The following is a 22,438-nucleotide window of genomic DNA, read 5'->3' as shown; positions in this document are numbered from 1 at the left end:
GGCTGGTAGAAGAAATAAATTTGAGAAAAGTAGGTAGGAGTTTTTTCCCCTCTTCTTTGATCTTTATCTGCCCGTGTGTGTAAGAAAGCACATCCACATCTCTAGTTTGGCTGTATCTAACATGGAATTCAGGTGCTTCTTGTAGGTCCTCTACAAAGTCCAGCAAAGTCAGTGGGATACTTTCTGTTGATATCAATGGCTTTTAATTCAAGCTTTATTCACTAACTGCCTGACAGTAATGTATTGGTTATCTTCCTAAGTCTAAGGCAGAACTAAAACCAAAAGCAGAAAAGGAGCTTTGCTGGCTAATGTATTTACACACATTTTCCTTAAGTCCAAGTGCTAATGTCCCTTTTAATAAAAAAACCCAACAAAACCCCAAAACTCCTCCCTTCTCTAAACCCTTCAAATACAAGCAACCAGGGAATTATATAAATAGATATTCTTACCTTTACTACAAAAAATTCATGCGGAAGTCCTATCTTGGAATAAGCTATTCATTAGTTGGCTTGGCAGAAGGGACACAATCCAAATGAATGAGCTGCCAAGAGTATTTTTAGTGGTTTTATGTGTTGCCCATTCAAATCTTGGAAAATTTCTTTAGAAAATTGGACAAACTGACCACTCATTTTTATGGGCTTTCGCAAGATCTAAAAGTGAAAAACAACTATTGTATTTAGCATCTGTTAATGGAGATTTCAGGCTACAGAACTTGAGAAAGTACTGCTGGGAAGCTAATACAATAACTATAAAATATTGGACTGATAATAGGAAACACTGGCACTGAACCGATATATGGAAAGAGTCGTGCTAATATTCTATATCCAGGCCTGTTACCCTGTGCCGAGTGCTAAAGATACTGTAGTTGGGCATATACAGTAGTAGAGATCTGGAATGAAGTCGGAGTCAAACTCAAGATAGAAGAAATTGTCTTTTTCTACCACGAATACTATTGGTTGGCTAATTCTGTCTTTGGAGAATTTGGGAATTTAGACACAGAAGAGAAAGCAAGTCGTGCTAACATTTTTCCAAATGGGGAAATATACGTCCTTACCCCACATATGTAATTAAGCCCTCATCTTGCTTTATTTGAAGTCAGTGGTGTTCTTTTTTTCTTTTGCTTTTGCTTCTTTGGGAACTGGATTTAGACTTGTGCTGCCATTGTAGCTGTTGCTGTGACAGGTTTTTTCTCCCCAAGCTGGAAGCTAGAAAATCAATAAAAGGAAAACTATTCACCAGATATCGAATGAGTTTCAGTGGATTATATTTTATTTGACTCAAAGTGGAAAGGAATGACAAGAGAATATTACATTTGTAATCCCACATGAAATACTTTTCTGGGAAACTGTTCTCTGCACATGGAGCTTAATTTTGAAGACTTTTTTTTTTTTTTTTTTTTCCTCAGCTACAATGTCTTTTTTTGACCTGTATAACGGTGGTATTCAAAATCTGCCCTCAAAAGATGTTTTGGCTTGCAACTTCTGCGTATTGGGATCCTCTGCAAGAAGAGATATAGGCAGGATATTTTAATTTTTTTTTTTTAATTATCGAAAAAACTTCCTTAAGAATTTGAATGTGTTTGCTGTATGTGAGAGAACACAGCTGGAGGAAGCTTGAGATAACAGAATTGGTACAAGCTTTTAACTGTGAATAACCAGTGATCAAACAAAAGTTATGCGTATGACAGAACAGCAACAGAAGCAGCCTAAGGACACATTTCGCCAGTGCATGTGTCCACCATAGAAGGTTCACAACATCTCCAAGTGAGGCTACCTTTGTGTAAAGCGAGCTCTTCACAGCAAGGAATGTAACTGTTCTTCAAGCGCTAAAAATCAGCTGGAGTCAGTGAAGCTGAGCAAACTTAAATATTAAATTTGTCTCTAAGCTAAGCATGAGTAATAAAAAGAAATGCTAAAATCATATTTTGAATCACTTGTGCCATTGCTTAATATCACCCAAAGATCAGCTTACGGTTAAAGGGGCAAAAACTGTTTTCTCTGAGAAGAAACCTCATCTTGTTAAATTTGATTTATGCCACATTAAAGAGGCACCATGATGAGGCTGACAAGTTTTAGAGTTACTTTGGGCAGAATTACCTTCAGTAAGACTGCTGCTCAGTTATGGGCTTAATAAGTCTTCTCCTTCAATATATTAATTTAAAACGACTCTACACAAAGTGATATCTACGTTAAGAGTCAGGGGTGAGAAGTACTTCAACTTAAAATAATGCCTTTAAAATTCAAAATTGATAAACTTAATTGTTCTACATTTATATAAAGGAAAAGTAGGATTCTTGTAATTGCTGTCAGCTAACAACGTGGCTTTAATATTTTGCCTTTTGACATTTGTTCTGTTGCCAGGTGTATCTGCTTATGTTCTGTGATCTGCTTTGCATTACTTTTATAGAAATACTACCATTAAAAGTGCTACATATAGTATTGAATAGCAGGGTGAGTCAGGAGACATGAGTTGAATCTCTAGATCACAAATGAGAAGTTTGGATGCCTCATCTGAGTGGTATGGTACAAATACCTATAACCAAATCATCAGTCTGGCACTATTGATAAACTTGATGTGAAATTGAGCCAGGCAGGAGTGCAATATCCCAATATCCAGGGTTATGAATATTACAGATTAGGGATTGAAAAAGTGCACAGGACTTTCCTATACTGACTACTTTTGCTACAGTTTATTCTTCTGTCAGTATTTCCCCTATAAACTCCTTTTATTCATAGGTTTGGCAGTTAGCCATAAAATTTTGCTTCTAGCTGGAACTTGGCAGACAGTGTTTCAAGTCAGGAAAATTATTTTAAACAAATTTTAAAAATATATGGTATGTGTTGGGGCTCTTTTAAAAGTTAGAGGTGCATTTTATTTTGCTGAGAAAAAGAATTGGTTTCAGTGTTTTTTTCCATTGTAAATCCTCCAAACAAATTCTGAAAAAAAGAAAAAAAGATTGTTGTAACCAATTAGAAAGAGAAAACATGAATTTTCTTTCAAAAGCATGTCTATAAAGGTACTGTGCATAAATGTCAAGGACTTGTGTATTTTGAAGTGATTGCTTTTAGGGTATGGCTTTAAATTAAATACATATTCATCACTGTGATGGGATAAAACTTGTTTATGATGTTATAAACTGTAAGGTGAATAGTATGTAAGTAACTCTAAATGCCCATGCTCCCTCTTTATCTTTCTTTACTTTTCTGTAACCTGTCTGTAAGTCTTGTACACAAGAGTCTTGGCAAATCAACCCTTTAATAAATTCAGCATAACACAGTAATTGATAAGGTTGTGGGAACAAGTAGCTACCATTACGTCAATCTGTTGTATGGTCTAGGATCCAAGTCTACTCAGATTGCATGTGCATGTCATGTGAGCAGAATAGCGTTTCTTACACTTCAGGGTTTGCGGTGTTAATTTGGACAAATAACATCAGGACCTCCAAAAATCAGCAGGATTGGAATTTGATGGCCATTGTGCTCTCCGCTGTCACTTTTCTCATACTTGTAAACTGTAATTTTACTATATTGTTGATTAACTTTAATCCAGAGCTTCAGTAATTCATAACTTTCCTGACATAGCTATCCTTACCCTGGAATGACTTCCTCAACTACTGTCAAGTGGGTCTCCATCAAATGAACAGATCAAGGAGGAAATGAGGAGGTCCTAAGCTGGCACAGGTATTTTATCAGGATGAGATGAGTCTGGCATAAGTACCTGACCCTTAGGAGAAGAGTTTAGGATTTTTCATTTTGTACTGTTTTTTACATAGGAAGCATGATTTAAAAGCATTCAAAAATATATAATCACTGAAGAATGATTGCAATTTCATGTGGCATCAGAATATGGAAAAAAATCTGAAAAATAAGCCTCGAGAGGAAAGATTTTGCACATTTGACAGTGGCACCAAAGTGCCACTGTGTGATTTCTGGAAATTGATGGAAATCCTCACAGGCATCCTTTGTCACAGGCATAATGCTCATCCTTTTATCACTGTTGATCTTCTCTTCTACTGCGTGTGCTGAAGCGATGCAGTTTTTAACTTTTGAGAACAGTTTTAAAAACTGTGTGGTAAAATATTTAAAAGCACCTTTATTTGGATGTTTGCAAATATATTTAATAAGGTAATTCAAAAACATAATACCAGATATATTTCCCAGAAATTGGAATGTCTTTTTCTATTATGCACCTGAGGAATTCTGCACATTGGACTCTGGCTGACCCATCACACTGTTTATGCAGGATGGGGAACATGTGGTGTATAGTGGGAAGGTGGAAAAACCCAGTGTATCCAGGTGCAAACTTTGAATAAGCATTCAGTAAAGTTTGCATGAATTCTTACTACATTTATGGACTCCAGGAAATATATGGAATGTGGTCAATGCAGATTTATAAGTATGCCCAGAGATAATTAGCGTGTCAAAATGTCCTGAAGATTATGGTTTCCCCTTCACACTTTGTACCTACTATAGATACACATAGCGGAAAGGACAATGTTTATAGTTGCAAAATAGGATGTGGCAGAGCTCTGTAAGGGGCACTAAAATCTGACTTTGGATGCTGAGATGTAATTCTCGGCTGTGCTACTCATAATGCACCTTATCCTCCTTCCTCCTGAGGTCAGGTTCTTTTCTGTAAAATGGACATAAAAATACATAGCCTTAAAAGCTTCAATCAAGAAGTATTAAGGCTGCATATTGTATTTGCCATGTGAAAATGAAAATGTCCACATCATGTCCATGACAAGATTTCTTTGCGCAACCAAATGCAAGGACTGTATATTTAATAATACCGTATTATGGAGAATATTTTGTAATTGATTATAATTTTAAAATTATTTTTGTACTTATTGAATACAACTTTTAAGTTCTTCATTTGGAATGTTAATAGAATCAATGATATTTTAGAAAGGCGTATAATGTTTCTTACAAAATTTTTAAAGCATCCCATTCCTTCTTTTTATGCTTATTTTAAAATTCTGCCTTTATCTCTCTTCCAAGCCCTGGCAAGTGTTTGCTGCCGGCTGGCTACTGAGAAAGTGGCCAAAGAGTGCTACAGTTTATATTGCCTTCTCGGTTATGTTGCCATTCAGAACCTCTGTGCTTTTCCCAAGGTCTGTGGCTTTTGAATTGTTTGCCAGTTACGTGCAATTCTTTAAGTTAGAATTCTCCAGACCACATAGAAATGGAGGGAATTGGAGTGATGCTAAATATTTCTCAGTGTAGCTTCCACTTCAGATGGGGCAGATTCTGAGGAATGGATATGTTTTGAGAGTTCAGAGTTATATATTTCCAGCTACATATTCACATGTACTTTTTAACCTTGGAAGACGATGAAATACTGGAAACTCAGGGAGAAGTTTTTCATATTCTTGATCCTGGTCAGCTGTCCTGGATGATTTGACCTAAAAGCATTAGAGAAGCTTGGACTTCTTGCTTGACTGTTTAGATATCACCAAAGTTGGTTATTAGGCTTTCCCCCTGTCCTCAGGACCTAATATCTTCTCTATGCTCTAATATTGGTGAATGTGGAAAAATATTTACCAATGTAGATAATGCAGAAACAGGGATTTTGTGGCTCTTGCTGAGCAAGCATGAATGAAAACCTGGGCAACTAAGTCTGGATTGTCAAGTGCATTGTCAGTGAGGTGTGTTTGCAGGACATGCTTAGGGTTTCAGAGAGGATTTCTCTCTTTGCTAGACTTTTAGCTGTCAAAACAGTAATTTATGGAATATCACCCAAGAAAATAAAGCAGATTGCTGTTGTCCAGAGGAAAGGACAGAGGCAAGTGCTCCTCTTGTAAAAGTCAGTTATGTAATAAAAATGTATGCTGGGACTTCAGTGTAGGTCATCAAAACCTGTCAGCAGTGAGTAAAACTAGAATTTGTGTGGCTTTTTTAAAACTCATCTGAATGATGTAGTTAACTCAGAAACTGAAAAATATCAACTTAGCTACGCTTTAACTACTTCAGCGCTGATTCCTTTTAGCAGGAACATGTAGGTGCTGTCCTTAGCTGTTGTTAGATGCAGAAATAATTGCAGGAGTCAAATATGCTAATGCGGTTGCTTTCTTCTTAGAGTTGTTAGGGCGGAAACCACGATTCCTTCTCCATGCCCACAAATTCCATGTTCCCTCTGTTACAGCTCACAAAGAAGGAAGGAGGTGATACAGACTCTTTTCAGTGCCAAAAGCCTCAGCTAGCTCATAGGTGCCAAACAGCCAAGCAACATTTCATCCCTTCCTGGATGCCAAAAGCCTCAAGTATCCCTGCTCCACCTGCCAAAACCTCCAACTTTGTCCTGACAACTCCTGCAGTGCAGGCCTGTGTTGTCAATATGAAATCTTGCAACACACTGACAATGGAAAATCTGGATGCAGTATAATACTGAAAAACATGCTGGGATTTGCCTTCGGTTTAGTATCAAAATGAATTATGCTGTAAATATTTCCTGTGTGTGACTCTGTTGCATGTTTTATTTTCCAAAACTTGAATTTGAATTTATTCGAAACTGCTGTAGAATGAAAATAAATTGCAGAATTCAACACTGAGAGCTCTAAACTACATCTGAGCCCCCAGATGTATTTTTTCATGTAGCTGAGTAAGTCCATAATTTGCCTTTTGGCTCATTTCTTGGTGGTGATTCTCCTGGTCTGTCACTGAGCTTTACCAGTTTGTGTTTCTGAAATGCTCTTTTTGTTACTAGGCACAGATTCCATTTTGCAGTCAGTTTGTAGTGCATGGGCACCTCTACACAGTGGCAAGGCCAAATGTAAGGAATAGTTAATGTTACTGAAATAATGTTAGTAATATAAAAACTAATTACTTCTAAACATCTGCTTAAAATAGCTGTATTTAGTCCCAGGTGTTTTTTATCAGTCTAAAATAACAATGTGCTTTTTCTCCAGGATTTTATAATTCCAGATACGTCCCTTTTAACATACAGAATAATATATAATTTACTTTCGTGTACGTATAAGTAAAAGTTTTATTAAACTTAATAACATATACAGTGCACAATTAGGTAATACATAATGCACCCCAGCGACAGTAGAAATATATCAGGAAATGTCTTGAAATTTGTCATAATGCAGCAAGTGGAAGTATTTCTGCTAAAATCAGGTAATGCAAGATCTCATTAATAATTCTTATTTGTCTGGAAATAAGTTTTGACTGTTCTCTATTTAGTTGCTGCCACAACTGAAATAGTTTTTCCTAAATCGGTAATCTGCGTTCTACACCATACTTAGATTGTACAAAATAGACGTGTAAATCATTCTTGTATGTGACCTTAGCAGGGAAAGAGATTTCTAGTATAGTTTGTCACTATAGACATAACAGCCAGAGTTAAAAGTGAAGGATACAGTTGTGAGGCTGAACAGCACATCCAGTGATTGTCTGCAGGTAAATACTTGTTCTTTCAGTTACGTACTCTGCTCATGGATACAGTCAACAGTGCAATTTGATACCTTTTCCACCAAGTGTATTGTCTGGAAAGAAGAATCTGGGAAACACATCACAGAGCTACTCAGGCAGGATATTTTCCCTTCAGTGCCATAATTCCTTGCGCTACCTCTCTTTGGAGCCGTTGTAGGTATGAGGAGAACAAAATGGCATAGTGCAGTGCTGCACATGAAGGCTAGTGAACAGCAACGTAACCTTGTGCTTTGGAAGACTCTGAAAGTCAGGACAGTGTTAATAGTATTTATGGGTTGTGAGAGTGGGAAGAAGCAATAAAAAGGAAATGCTTCATCTCTGTTCAAAATACCATCAAGGATGAAATTCACTCCTGGGAGAAGGGCCAGTACTGAGCTTTGGGTATTGCTTAATTTAGCCCTTCAGTGGGACTAAAGTGGTGCTTATGCCCTTCAATAGGTTCTTTCACTTGGATGAATTTAATCTGAAGAATCTAAATTTTGTATGGAAAGATTCATTTATATGCAACGTGTTATTAAATAGCAATATGGTATAGTTGTGACAGTGTAACTCCTTGTGGGGAGTTTGTGTCTCTTGGAATTTGGCATGCCTTTTCGAATTAATACAAACCACTTCGATAAACCATGAGAAAAACCAAAGAGTGCTCACCCAGAGAGCTGCAGTGAGGTCGACATAATAGCAGATACGTTGGTAAATATTCCTGCATAACCAAGTCCTTACTTGTTGTGTGAGCTGAATCACTCTGACCTCTTTGAGTAGAGCATTTTATATATCACTCCAGCCCTAGGCATGGTCTGCCTTGGTAGGTGCTGCCTGGAGGTTGCATTGAATCATCTTCTACAACCTGACGGAGCTGGGTACCCTGCTCTGGGGAAGTGCTCAGGGGCACGTCACAGGGCAGAATTCGGGGTAGTTTGTGTTGTGATACGTACATGGCAGAGGGACTGTCACATTGGGACTCTTGAATCTGAGTGTTGGGTCTCTGTTTCTTTCATTACACATTCTGTTACAATAATTCTCATTTGTTAAATGCTATATACTTGTCTTATGTTTGTATTTAAAGCAAAAATGTATGTTAAAAACTCTGGAAAACAAACATGGAAGGTGTCGGAGCATTTCTGTTGAGAAGCTGAATCTCTGTTACAGTGAATGCTAAACATTTACATATCCAAGCCTTATGTAATGGATGTCTGAAGAATAATAAAACTGCATAAACTGACCTTCATTCTCTGGCACCACATCTCCTTTGAAGTCTGCATGACCAAATTCAAGACAATTATGTCATCCTTCATAACAGCCAAACAAAAGTTTGGCCAAATAATAATTTTTCTCCATATAACAGCACTGTGTTTGATTTTTGTAATGTGTGTCAACGTAGCTGTTGTTATTTACTGGGTGTTACAAGTGACAGTAAAAATCCCCTTGTTTTAGATTAATGATCAGCCCTCGTAACATCTGGATTTCATTTATTTTACCTCAGTGCCCACTTCTATAGTCAGTTGCTTTGAGTTGTACACTGCAAGGCAAGTACAGCCTGAGAACACACACATATGTACACACACACACACACACAAATTTGCTGAACATGGTGCTACAGTGCGTGCCCACATGTGGCAGAAGCGAAACAGAGCCCTGGATAGAAGGGAAACTGGCACTAACGTTTTCCCCCTGTCCAAATCTACCAATGCCACATTTTCAGTAAAATTCTCCATGTACAAGGCTGCCTCTGTCATGTAAGAGTTGTCAGCAGAGACTCACACTGCACATTACTGGGCCTCAGACCTTGAGGAAACCTTGGCATACTGTCATCTCAGTCTTTGAGACTCTGCCTATGTCACCAAGTGCTTCAAAACTTGTAGTTTATTTTCTCCCATCCCCCGATTCAACTGATCCTTGCCCAGGCCCATGTGCAGTGTCATGGCTTATTCCTTTTTTACTTTCAAAATGAATTATAGATTAGATTCATAGTTTGGGATGAAATATTTGAAACTACCTTTATTATATAAACTGGATTAATTTCTAGAGAATATTGTGTAATATTGTAAATTGTACAAAATTGTAAATATTGCTTTGGATGCAATGCTTGCATCTAACGCTGCGTTCGCATGTGATGCTTTTGGAATGGATACAACTCCTGCTAGTGTAGCTGGATCCAGTGGAAGTGTGATGTCTTTTGCCGTCTAGTTCTGCGTAAAGAGCAGCAAGCCATTTAGGTTGTGTTTATATCTGTTTTAAGTTATTTTGTCTGGATTCACTACAGCACTTGTGGCTTTACTTGATCATGTTACGCCACGGGTATACATGTGCACATTTATATATGTGCAGGTACATACATACTTTCACAATGAATATGCTTAATGTACGTGTTGCACTTCATCTCTTGCAAACTTAAACCACTAAGGAAAAACACTTTCATTCTAATATGGTTCAGCAAACCTTCAGTGTTGAACCATGTTGGAATTATGACTGAAGTCAATAAAAACATGAAAAAATGAAGTTAAGAAGCAAACCATGAATGTAAATGTCAGGTACAATAATACTCTTTTTTGCCCAATCGCAATTAGCTCTTGATTTAATTCCTAAATGAGCTTCCAAGGTTTTGTAGGTTTAAATCATGATGTTGATGATCTTTTCTTTAATTTACCTCAGTTTGGTACAATGGTGTAGACAAATCTAATATGTAGAGTTTATGAAACCAGACAGCTAGTAAATCAATATTATTTTGCTAGTAAATTACTAAGCCAGTGCAAGCTGCTTTTAACTCTTTCCCATGGGACAAATAGTTTGAACTAGCTGGAGTCTAAATCAACACTGTGGATACTGAATTAGTCAATGATTCTGAGGAAGGCTTTGTTGGCATAAACTTCTGCTTTGATCATCCTAGTATTTACAGCTTTTTAATTAGATACAGTTCAGAACAATGGCTTTTATCAAAGCAGTTTGGTAAGTGAACAACTGGACATTGTTTAGGGCTTTAGTTGACATTCTGTCTGTTAATATCATGTGGCTGGTTTTAATACAATGATGAAGTTAGGATTATTTTAGGCATTGTCACTGCTTTGTCAAAAGAAACTAGCTATTCTAAAAGAAAGAGTGGCATGTATTGCTTTTTTAATATCCCAAGTTTAATCATTTCTCAACATAGAAAAAACCAATCATTTGCCTTGGCATTAGAGAGGACAGACTTTAATTTCGCACTCATAAATTTGAAAGAAGTGACTCTTTTGTTCATTTTGACTTATTTGCATGTGCTGAGTGATTTGTTGGGAAGTGCTGAGCTCTTTTTGCTCAAGATTGAAGGCAGTTGGTTCCATTTTCAGTGTCAGACATTTCAGAGTTGGCTTCTGATGTGAAGTAAACCCAATGCCAGCGTGAAAATTCCTCGGAGATCTTGGCAGAGCTGGGCTCTATCGTTTCTGGAACAGTAGATTGGCCTAAGTACACTTTTAAGGCTTTACAGTAAGTGTTGTAAACTTAGGGGAGTAAGAAAGTTAAGGAGCCATTGATGTGTTTAGATCAGCTTCTGCAGTTTACTGTTCAAATGGAGGTAGCTTATCCTCTAACTAACAAAGTCTTTTTGACAAGCTCAAATTTTTTGAGAAAAGAATGGGAAGGTTTGGAAATTGCCAACATTTGTTAGCTGCTTAACTATGGGGAGTAGTGCTATGATACTAAATTTGCCTACTATTATTAATGCCTTTAAAATGTGTTTGAGTAGTCGTTAGTTCTGCTTAAATGTAGCTGAGTTTAACTATTTGCCGTTTGGGTTTCTAAAATGATGCTTGTTCAATAGTGATACTTAGAACTGCGTTGTGAATGCTTCCGAAGTGTAAAAGCTCATTCACAGAAACAGGCCAGTTTTTCTAGTTCTTGGTGTATGTTGGGTTTTTTTTTGTTGGTTTTTTTTTTGTTTTTACTAAAATATTTGGGAGAAAATCCCTTTGCCTACACAGCGTGGTACCGAGTCATATTCCTTGTATGGTGCTATTTTCAAAACATCTTTATTTTTATTGTTTGCCATTTTCACTTCAAGCTTGGTGGGCTTTTATCTGAGTCAACTTTCTTCATGTCTGAAGATCAGCTGACTTTATCTGTACTGTTGAATTTAAGGACAATTATGTATTTGTTTCCCCTTGTACCATAAGATTTGAATTACACATCCCTCTCTTTTAAATCAGTTTTGTGAGGCATTTCGGAAGAAAAAAGGACTGAATCATGACCTTACTTAAGTTATTTCTTAGAGAATGTATGGATTACTAAAGTGTGTTTGTCTGGTTTAGTATTAGGATATATTTTAATCTCTTGCACTTCTCTGAATCTAGTCACTCATGAAGATCTTCAGCATTTTAAGCATCTTTATTTTGGCCCCTGTGAAGACTTATGGATGCAGTTTAGTAATGTTTTTATCTCTTTGCCTTATGTTTGCTGACAGCTCTTTTGTTGGTGTTCGTGTACTTGGTTTTTGAGAGGGCGAGTAAATATTCTGAAACACCATCTAAGTTGTGCCTTCCTATGGTGTGAAAAATAAAATAGTCATGTGAACGTAGTGCCTTTGTTTATCTGTCTGGGATCTGCTTGGATGCCCACTGAAGTCAATGTGAATAAAAAATTGTCTGTATAAATAGTTGTTTCAGTAAAGCTTGGATGAACTCATGTTCTCTCATTTGCAATTGTATTGAGGCAGAGTAAATATCGGTCAATGTTCTCTGTCACCTGAGATAAATGACTCACTGCCTCATTTTTATCCACAATATGCCTTTCATTCATAATGATGTTAATAGCTGCTACGTTATTAAGTTTGCAGCAGTTTATGCGCAAACTCTATCACCACGGTGATTAGAGAAAATGGTGTTTTCATCTCAGGCTGGGTGTAATTTAGGGTTCTAAAAAATCTTAATTTCTTTATGATAACAGGCCCATCATATGCCTGACAACTCTCAGGGGATTGTTATGATTGATATTTTGTTATAAAAATCTGTGCATGTTTTTTCAAGAGAGAAATTTTAAAGGTTGCAGGGACAGAGAAATGGAAGTTGGATGTAAATGCAACAGCTGCTGAACAATTGTAGTGAAGTCAAGGAAATGCTTGGGGAAATCCTGAATTTGATTTTCCTGTGGTTTATTCATGAAGAATATCATAAACCAAAAAGTACTCTCTTAAAGCAGGACATTAGTGAATAATTTGATTAATATTACTTTTTAACATTGAACTACTGTGCTAAGTGGCCATGTTGTAAAATGTTTCAAGAATTTTCTCCAGGAAATGTCAATTTTTTAAATCAGATACAATGCAAGTGAAAAAATGACATTTTTAAGGAGTCAAGAAGAATTTTGAGTTTTGTCACGGATCTTTAATTTTTATATTTATGGTGTCTGGTAATAATGTTTTTGAAGCCTGTGGAAGTGCATTTAAGCTTAAATCAGTGTTTCATTGCTTTAAGCCTTGTTCCCTGGTCTTTTTCAAATTAATATCATGTTTTGTAATGAAGTTGTATTCTCAGTTTCCTTCCCTGATTGCAATGCTGGGCATGCACTTTACGAAATATTTGAGGTGCTTAATTTCTTTACTGCTGCAGGGTGCAGGCACGCTTTGGGAGATAAAAAGAGACTTTTGTCCTCTCATTAGTCCTGGATATGAAACTCCTTTGGTCAGGATTTTGGAAAGCCCAGCAGCCTGCTCAGAACATGGTGCCTGGTCTGGCTGCTTGATATCAATTGTGTGTAATTCCTACGCAGTGTGTTGGGCATATGTGTGTTGGGAATGACAGCGTATTTGGACGTAGCAGTCCATTGGCAGAAGGCAATGCATCAAATACACTGTTTCTTCAAAGACTCCACTTTCTTTTCTATGTAATTATTACATATCAAAACAGTAACTAAACTTGAGACACTGTAAATAAGCATCAAAGTAGTATACTCAGTACTATTAATGCCAAGTAGCAAAACATGTACCAAATTAATTCATGAGGTTTTTTCTCCTCTGCTTTTTTTTCAGACCTCCAGAATTACCCGTTCTGATGAAGATAAGGAAGGCTCCTGGGATGCCTGGGGGGCATGGAGTGATTGCTCACGGACCTGTGGTGGGGGAGCCTCTTACTCGCTGAGGAGATGTTTAAATGGCAGGTGAGCCACATGATTACGTGTATTTATTCTTTGGCAGCTATGCCATATATCCCTGTCCTCTGGTGTCCATCGAGAAGGATTGTTGCTTCTGTTTCTGAACTAAGTGCTGTGTGCAGATCTAGTGTTATGAAATCCTGCTTTTAATATATTTTCATAATATACTAAATAAATATCTGAGCCTTCAACTCTGTTAGAACTTTAATGTGTTATTAAATATGTTTGTAGAATAACAAGAATGATTTTAGTACAGTCAAATACTGAGAGAAGTCCCTGTCACCATAATGTAGAGTGAATGTTGAGTTACCTGCATACAAATTAGTCTGAACTTGAACGTTACTTGTAATAGTGTTCAAGTGCGGGCTTCTCCATGTCCTCCCTGTAGTAAAACCCAAGTGACTTACTCCACATACAGATGTATTGATGCTGCTTTCTGTTAGGAAACTTTTCCTCTGCCAGTTCTTTCTATGCAGTGGTCCTGCTGGCCATATGTTTTCATGGATAAGCCTCAGTGTAGCTTGAGAAGAACAACTTATGTGGTGAAAATAATTTACCTCAGTAGTAAAGCTGGACTAATGGAAGGCTTGTTGCTACAATCCTAAAAGTATGAGTAATGCTATAGGCTTCTAGTCAGGCGAGAAGAGATCCTGACCAGCTTAGAAGGATCTGTGACGGTTTTCATAATTACTTGCTTGACTTGAATTATTCTTAAGCATTTTTAGAACTGCTGATTATGTTTAAATTGCTATTTTGTTGAGATTTTTTAAGTTAAATGCAATACCACCTAGGAAGTCAATTTTTCTTAAAGACGATTTGTAGTGTGATACTGTACTTGAGTGCAAACTGAGTGAAATGCATAGCTAAAGATGACTGATTAAAACAATGCCTGTTTCTTTTAGTGCAAAATGCACAAAGATCTTTGAGAAAAGTAATATTTCCAGCAAGAAGCTGTGATATTCTACCAGTGTGTTAGGGACTGTGAAACGAGCTCAATAAACTGTAGCAATATAAATTCCACTGTGGTTTTATTAATATTTTTAATGTGTTCCCCTGTGAAAAACATGTGTTTTCCATACCTTGACAAATGTGTAGTTTAAAAGTTTTCTTTCTGTGTTTTATTATTGTTGTAATGTCCAGGAAATGCGCAATTGTGAAAAAAAGTTTTCACATTTGTATGTATCATAAACATTTTTAACTTGCACATTGTGATGCAATCATTCTTGCAAAAGGTTGGAAATTTGAGACACGTAATATCTTGAGCTTGGAGAGTTGTACCTTCAGCTGAGCCGGTTGAACTCTTGCTCCAGGCGTCCATTGCTTTTCCCTTTCCAAATGATATTTTTCAATCCTTCACACATATTAAAGAATTTTTTAATATTTGCAATCAATTTTCAATCAAAAAGCAGAAAATTTAGTCTGAGCTGTAAATTACCAGCTATACATTCATGCATTCTTTAATGTAAGGCAGGTCTTTTTGGTATGAAAGGATTATTCCACAACACTGTTCCTGATTTTAGAGACATCACAAAATATAGTTTTCTGTGAAGCCATTTGAAGTATGTTTTCAGTTCTTTCAAGGACTTGATTTTGCCATTGTTAAGAAGAGTATCTGACTCTGTGCAACAGTGCCAGTCAGTTATTGAGAAGTCTGACAAACTGCATCCCTAAAAAAGTGTGAAACCCACACATGCCCATATTTATAAGCCCACAATAAATAATCATGACCTTATTATATGTCTGTTATTTCAGCTACTAACAACAGACTTTGATGAGGATCTGAATTGTCCAGATTTCAGGATTCACATGCATTTGGCACCTTAGGAATGCGTGCAGTCTGTGAGAATCCATTTAGAATTATGAATTCTGCTCATGTGGCTTTGGGTCAGTAAAATTACATGCTGTTCTTCAAAAGTATTGCATTAACTTTTGGGAGAAAGGAAAGGTTTGAGGCTGTTTTTTCTTCCCAAAACAAAATAGGAGAAAGGAAAATTAGTGCTCATTAACCCTATGCTTCATTTAAGGATTGCTTAAATATTCTGATCCTCTTTTCCTCCTGGTTACATCCCATGGATTAGAAATAGCTTTGCTGAAGTCAGCATAGATCAGGCTTAGGGATGCCTTGTGAAATCTTTTTCACAAAATAAATATGTTTTTCATAAGCTTTGCAGTAAATTTGGCTTACAGGGAAAACCACACGTTCTTTGCTGAAGAGAGACAGGAGTGTAACCTGTTGAGTCCCCAGATCCCCTTGTATTTAAAACTTGTATTTTGAGTCCAAATTATGGTAGGCTAGTAGCAATAAAACTCTAATTTTCAAGAGAATAACTAGCTGTAAAACAGGCAGGGTTCTGTTTTGCTGTTATGCAGTGTAACTGTTTTTACTCTGTTTTTCAGGAACTGTGAAGGTCGGAATATTCGATACAAAACCTGCAGTAGTAATGTGAGTCTGGCCTTTAGTGCTATTTTACTTATTCAAACAATGTGTTAAAGTTTAAGAAATGCTGCTTGTTTAAAACCTTATGGCGCGTAATTTTCTTTCCATCATTATTACTGTTTTTAAAGATTTCAGTCTGCGTGACACCACAAGGTGTCAAATTTAGGCTTCCCAAATGGACGTTTTCTTTTGAATCATAGTGCCAATTGTGATTCAGAATGTTTTCTATGATTTATTAGGAAAGTTACACATTTTGGAGGATTAAAAAAATCAGTTGTCATCTTAAACTAGCAAGTGCTTTTCCTGGGGGTGCTGTCTTTCCGATGAAGCATTAAACTGAGCTCCTGATCATTTGCGATCATTAATGATACAGTGGCACTCTTCACATGAGCAAAGACGTTAACCACCTGTGTCCCTTTCAAATCTTAAATTGGATAATTACTCCTTATATTGGATAATTACTCCTCTGTTTGCCAAAGCCCAAGTGTTTGTATGTCTATATGCAAAACCATGTATGTTTAAGTACAATGGCATAGACAATTTCTGTGACTGAATGTAAAGGTGGAGTTTTGACTCTATGGTTGCCGTTACTGTGATGCAATCACATATTATTTTTACAGACATGTTTTATGAAAAACAGTCAGATGCAGCATACTTCATGACTGATGTATAGTGATACTTTGTGTTGCTGCCTTTCACCCCAGATGTTGTAGTCAGTTCAAGGTATGCAGCTCATGCAGGATTTTGTGATACCACCTATCCACAGACCCTGTGGACGAACACAGTAATTCAGGATGGTTTATGGTCAGCAGTCAACCCCTTGCACGGGTTACCTTACAGTACAATGTGACATTCATATAATCCCATACCAGAAAAGAGAGAAGGTAGATAAGTAATTAAAGCAAAAGCATGGCGGTTTGTCTGTTTTTACTGTAGTGCATTTGATTCATCTGCTTCTGCCTCTTGGAGAAGGGCAGCAATTTTCACACAAGTACCTTAAAAGGTGAGGCCTGTGGTTCCCTTAGGTTGAATTATACCCAGGCAAGAGCAGGTGATACTCATGTCATTGCCAACCCTGTGATTCCTGCCAGCAGCAGGCAGCTGTGAAGTATGACATGTTCTCCTTAGGAGGCCTGGCACTGGAAGTTGCCCAGTAAATGTGTTGAACCCATGTATCTCCTGGGAGAATTGGGCATTCCCACTCTTCAGTTTGCCGCACCTACAGTTTCTTGTGTGCCAGTTGGCTTCTGTCTTCCTCAAGAACAAGGCTTGCTAGCACCTTGAATTGCTCTAACACTCCACTCCTCAATGTTGGATAGATTTTCCACCACAACGGCTCACAGCCTGTTTCTGCTGGCAAAAGCTAGTGGAAGTGATTAATGAATCAGGCCCAGTGCATGCAATAATCACATTCTGGAGACAAACCCTGTCACTTTCAGAAGAAAAGGCCTAGCAGCTTCGTGCACAATGTCCTTAGCTCATACATAAAAATGCCATGTGCAAAAAGTATCATAATCTTTTAAAGCTGCATGATAAGCTAGATTGCAGCCAGACAGTATGTAAGCAATAAACAAAATTCCAGTGTAAATTCTATGTGCTACATTCCTTACCTACATATCCAGTTGTATGCACTGTATGCAGTAATATACCTCTGATTGCTTGATCACATGCGCTACAGCTTCCTCTGCAGCAGTACAAACAAGTCAAGATACCGTACATTGTTCCTCTAGCAAAAGGACGAGAAACCTCCCCAGTGTACAGAAATAGGAGAAAGATGAGATCAATTTGGGCATATTTTCTGATGTAAGCAAAGGTCTACGTGCTTTTAGGATATGTAAGAACAGTTGTGGACATTGTTCATTTTAAGGATTATGCAGTAAAAATCTGATGGAAATTAAAACACTCTATGCTTCAACATAGAGAAAAATTAAGATAATTACTGTATCCTCTCTGAACTCCCAGGCAGTTCTGAGGTCACTGGGGCTGTTCTTTAACTTCAGGACTTATTTTAAAGCGATAAGTGGCAAAAGTCTTGTATATGAGTCTTGTTTGAATTTATGATGATTCAAATGTTAATTTCCAGACAGGAAGCTGCCTTTACAGTTCTGCTTTTGGAGCATGTCTGAAAGGGATCGTGTTTCCATTTCAGTTCAGATACAGCCAGAATCTCTCAGGAATGGTTTTTCCTAGATTATGGATCAGATAATGGGGAACTTCATGTGAAAAATATATTTTATGAGATTTCCACTCTTAATACAGTTGATCTTTGATTTTGGCGTCACTGAATTTAAAGCCAGTATTAGACCTGACTTAACCTTGAAATGGGAGCTTACACCTAATGTAAACCTGGGACTACTAGGCCAGTTTTGTTTCAAATTATATAATTTCCCCCAAAGCATTATTTCTAATGAATGCTTCTCACTTCAGGAGTAAAATTTTAGCTTGAAAATTAAGAGTTTATACTAGCTTCTTTCCATATTAGTAGGTATTATTGTTAACCACATGAGACATTCAGTATATATACACTGTGTTAAGTTGTCTGCAAATGTAATTTTGCTACGTGATACATTACACCACTAACATCTATATTGGGGAGTACAAATGAAGCACAACTTAATATGTGTGTCATTCTAATGAAAAGAACAAGAATCATTTTACCAGAAAATTGGTTTCATCTGGATTTGTAATAGAATAGTATTAAGTTGATTGAACTCAAGCATAGTTCCAGAATAATATTAGTGATATTTCAATCAAAAAATTAATTCAAGTCTTAGCAACAAAATAACTGCTGAGATTAAGGCATATGCATAGCCTGCTTATCTTTCTGTCATAACCAAGATGCCAGGTGCATGGTGTCCTAAAACTGTGTGTATGCTTTCAGCTTTTCTTATAGAAACTTTAGAGAAATAAACTATATAAACGATTCATTATATGCTGTTCAATGAGATTTTCAGTCTTTCTTAACCCCTTTTTTAAATATATTTCCATTTTTGTATATACTGTTACATTCTAATGCTATGATGTGCACTATATGGAAGTGGTTAAGATAATCCTTTAGGGTCCTATTCATAGAACAAGTTATTTGGGCCATTTCCCCATAAATTTCACATTCTTATGTACCAAAAAGTCACTTATACATTTGCCAGGGTGACTCTTCCATGGTCAGAAAAACCACTATTTTGTAACAGATTTGCCCATGGTTAATGCCATTATAAACTTTTATTACATGTCGATAATGCTCACACTTGTTCAACGTATTCATCAGATTATTATCCCAGCATCCACTCCTTAACCAGTTCATTTATCCCATTCAGAAAACCTTGTCTGAACTGTGTCTACTTTAGTCCCATAATATTTCACCTCGAGTTGCATAGTTTTGCTCTAATCTGTTCATTTCTTTATTTTATATTTATAATGCAGTTACACCATATAGCTCTCACGGCTAGGGTTTCTAGCTCAGGTTATCTTGATTTTACTAAGAAGTGGCCTGATAATTGCATAGGAAAAACGTAGAACCTGAAGCTAATTTCGAAAAGAAAACAAAACAATGACTTCATCGGTTTTGGCTAGGGTTCAAGAAAATGAGATTCAAAGAATAAAACTAGACAAAGGGCTAGACTTTCTTTGGTGTCATCATTTTTACTGGGAATCTTCTTGCCTTCTTTTTTGTGCCTTTTTCAGTGGAGTAATTGTTGGCAGGAGTCACAGGGTCTGATGCAACCTTCATATTTTGTACATGAACATTGCCTACAAAGTACAGATTTCCCAGGTTAGCTTTGTTTTCAAAGGCTGAGAGTGCTCACTGCCAAAACTAAAATGATACATTTCATAAGAAGCCAGCCCTTGAATGCAGTAGTTTTTAATCATCTGTCACAAAAAGAATGGAAATATATATATATAAATGTATATGCATTATTAACTTACGTAGTAGTCATGTCTGAAGCATCTTTTTCAGATCTGTCTGTCTAATAATATGTTCATAAGTCATGACATAAATACACTTCATTCCACTACAAAATCTGGATGCGATTATTTTGCCAACATTTTCATGTATTAGACCTCATAGCTATTTCTTCGACTCCTTATGCAATGTATGAACCTATGAACAGCCTGGCAATGGTTCAAAGGATTGAGTGCAATACAAAAGCTACTGCTGAAATTAGGAAACAGGAGAAATCTTGTAATTAGTAGCAAAAATATTTAACAAACAAGAAAAAATGTGGAATATTGAGAAGGAAGAGGGAACAAGACAGAATGAATTGATGTCTGAAAAAGGTTATAACCAAAAAGACACACAAACAGGATGAGGATTGGGGCCCATGTATTACTGTATGATGGTGTGGCCTTGCCCACTTCCCGAACATGCTTCACTCCACCTACCTCTCCCGCATCTTGCTCCCTGCCTTTTCCTTTCTGTTTTTTAAACTCACTCTCAGTTTTCTGACCCACTCTAATGGAATTAACCTGAAGTTTACAAGTCCTCTTGTTGTCTTGATTACGTTCTTTTCTGTGTTTAATTGTCTTTCTATTTAGATTATGAACTTTCTTTATATGAATATGTCTTGTTCCCAAGAAAACAGGGATCTGAACTTGGTTGCCATTCAAATGCTGATACAATGCAAATGATAAAGATTTCAACCCTTTGATATCCGTTTGTGATGCTCTTTTTATGCTCCTGCTTTTAAACATGACTCAAACATAAGACAGGTGGAACTGGCATATAAATTGATCTGCCAGGATTGCTTGGTTTCTTTGAAGATGCCAAAACAGTATAGGGAGATGAGAATTCCTTTGCTCTCAAGCAGCCAAGAAGAGAGTGGAAGGAAGGAGCTGCATTGTGTTGAATCAATGAGAAACGTGCAGTAACCACGGATTGACACCCTGACATTGTGGTGTTTGTGTCTTGGCATTGCATCAACACTGAGTGATAATGAATTGTAACAACAGCCTGTCAAAACTCAGCCTAAGGCCATCGCTCTGCCTGTTTTACAGATAGCTCTTTAATTCTTTGTGATGAAAATGTAATTGTGCATGGCTGAATAACACTACTCCAAAATACTGCTTCTAACTTTACCTGAATCTAACTTCCACTTATTATTTTTATCCTTAGCTACTCCTCTATTCGCAACGGTGGAAGGGAACCATATGGTATCCATATGAACTCTGAAGTCCTCTCTGCTTTTTAGACTTGCTATTGTGGAAAATGAGAGGTGACAGATAAGTCAGAGCCAAATTCTGCTCTCATTTACACCAGTGCAAATTTGGTGAATTTCTCAGGCGTGACACTGCAGTAAATAAGGGTGGTTTCTAACAGCATTTGCTTGATGTTTTTAGAAGCTCTCAGTTGTGGAATTTTGCAGAGGTAAAACTCTCAAAGAATTACAGTAACTGTAATTTCTCCTTGTCTTATTCCATCATTTTATAGTTTATAAAAATATGGCTCAAACTAGAATTATCCCAGATTAAAAATAATACAAAATGTATTAGCATCATTCTGAGTTATTCTCACTGTGAGGTGTAGCACTGGACAGAGTTGAAAAGTGTTGCTGGGAATACTCAGTGAATTGTTTAGTGCTCAGTTGCAAAAATCCCACGTGTTGATCCGTCAAGAGAATACTGATTTTAGAAGGTATTTTATGCAGACTACAAATAAACCAGAGACAATTCTAGGTTACTGTTTCCTGTGGTGAAAAAAATCTAAGGCATTGACAAAGAATTAAGATAATGCAGTGTGAACTCATCCAGATTCATATGAGCAAAACGATGTCAGGACAATGCTGTTGAGGGTGTCGGACTGGAATTCAAACCTTTCTCATGTATGTTTTAATCTCTGGTACTGTATAATGCGCTTACTATTTCATTAGGTTTTTTTCAGGGAAGGTTCAGTCCACTGTTAAGGTTGAGGCTGTTAGTATTGTTAACTAATACTTAGTAATAAGATCCACAAGTTAAGCTGACACATCACAATCTTTCATTTTATAGCCAATGAAAACAAAACTTTGTTAAAATCAGCCTCACGTCTGGCTTATATGTGCAGTTGGAATTCTTGGAAGAATACCCTTTCAGTCTGGCGTGAGGACTGTTTGACACTGGACATACTTTCAAATGAAGTCTTTAGTGAGAAATTGTTTGACACACTAACTCCTTTGTCAGTACTTTACTGAAGTTATTTTTGAATAAATCAGTATTCATCTCCATTCCTGTCACCATAGTTTAATATTAACATCATTGTTTGGGTGCAATGCTTTATGTAGAAAAAATATTTTAGAATATTTTATTTCAAACAGTTCTCATATTTGGTCTTTCAGCTGTATATGCTGAGGCTCTCTATGGGAGAAGGTACGGAACTGTCTCATTAGAACTGGAACTATATAATCAACAGTTACCAATTTGAAGTATATTTTATTTCAACAAAGTAAGCCTTACTGCTTCCATGAGGTGAACATGT

General features: G+C 36.9%; 1 protein-coding gene across 1 annotated transcript in view; it reads left to right on the top strand.

The window, feature by feature from the left end:
- The window catches only part of ADAMTSL3 (ADAMTS like 3), a 184,306-nt gene that overhangs the window by 71,503 nt on the left and 90,365 nt on the right, over positions 1 to 22,438 (top strand). The window contains exons 3-4 of the mRNA XM_086471487.1: positions 13,432 to 13,559; positions 15,951 to 15,996. Coding sequence (XP_086327613.1) covers positions 13,432 to 13,559; positions 15,951 to 15,996 — 174 coding nt within the window. The remainder of the gene's footprint in view (positions 1 to 13,431; positions 13,560 to 15,950; positions 15,997 to 22,438) is intronic.

The sequence above is a fragment of the Leptosomus discolor genome, chromosome 11 (assembly GCF_034619465.1).
Source record: "Leptosomus discolor isolate bLepDis1 chromosome 11, bLepDis1.hap2, whole genome shotgun sequence".
Classification (NCBI taxonomy): domain Eukaryota; kingdom Metazoa; phylum Chordata; class Aves; order Leptosomiformes; family Leptosomidae; genus Leptosomus; species Leptosomus discolor.
Note: the sequence above shows the minus strand (reverse complement) of the source record. Positions and strands in the feature narration are given on the sequence as shown.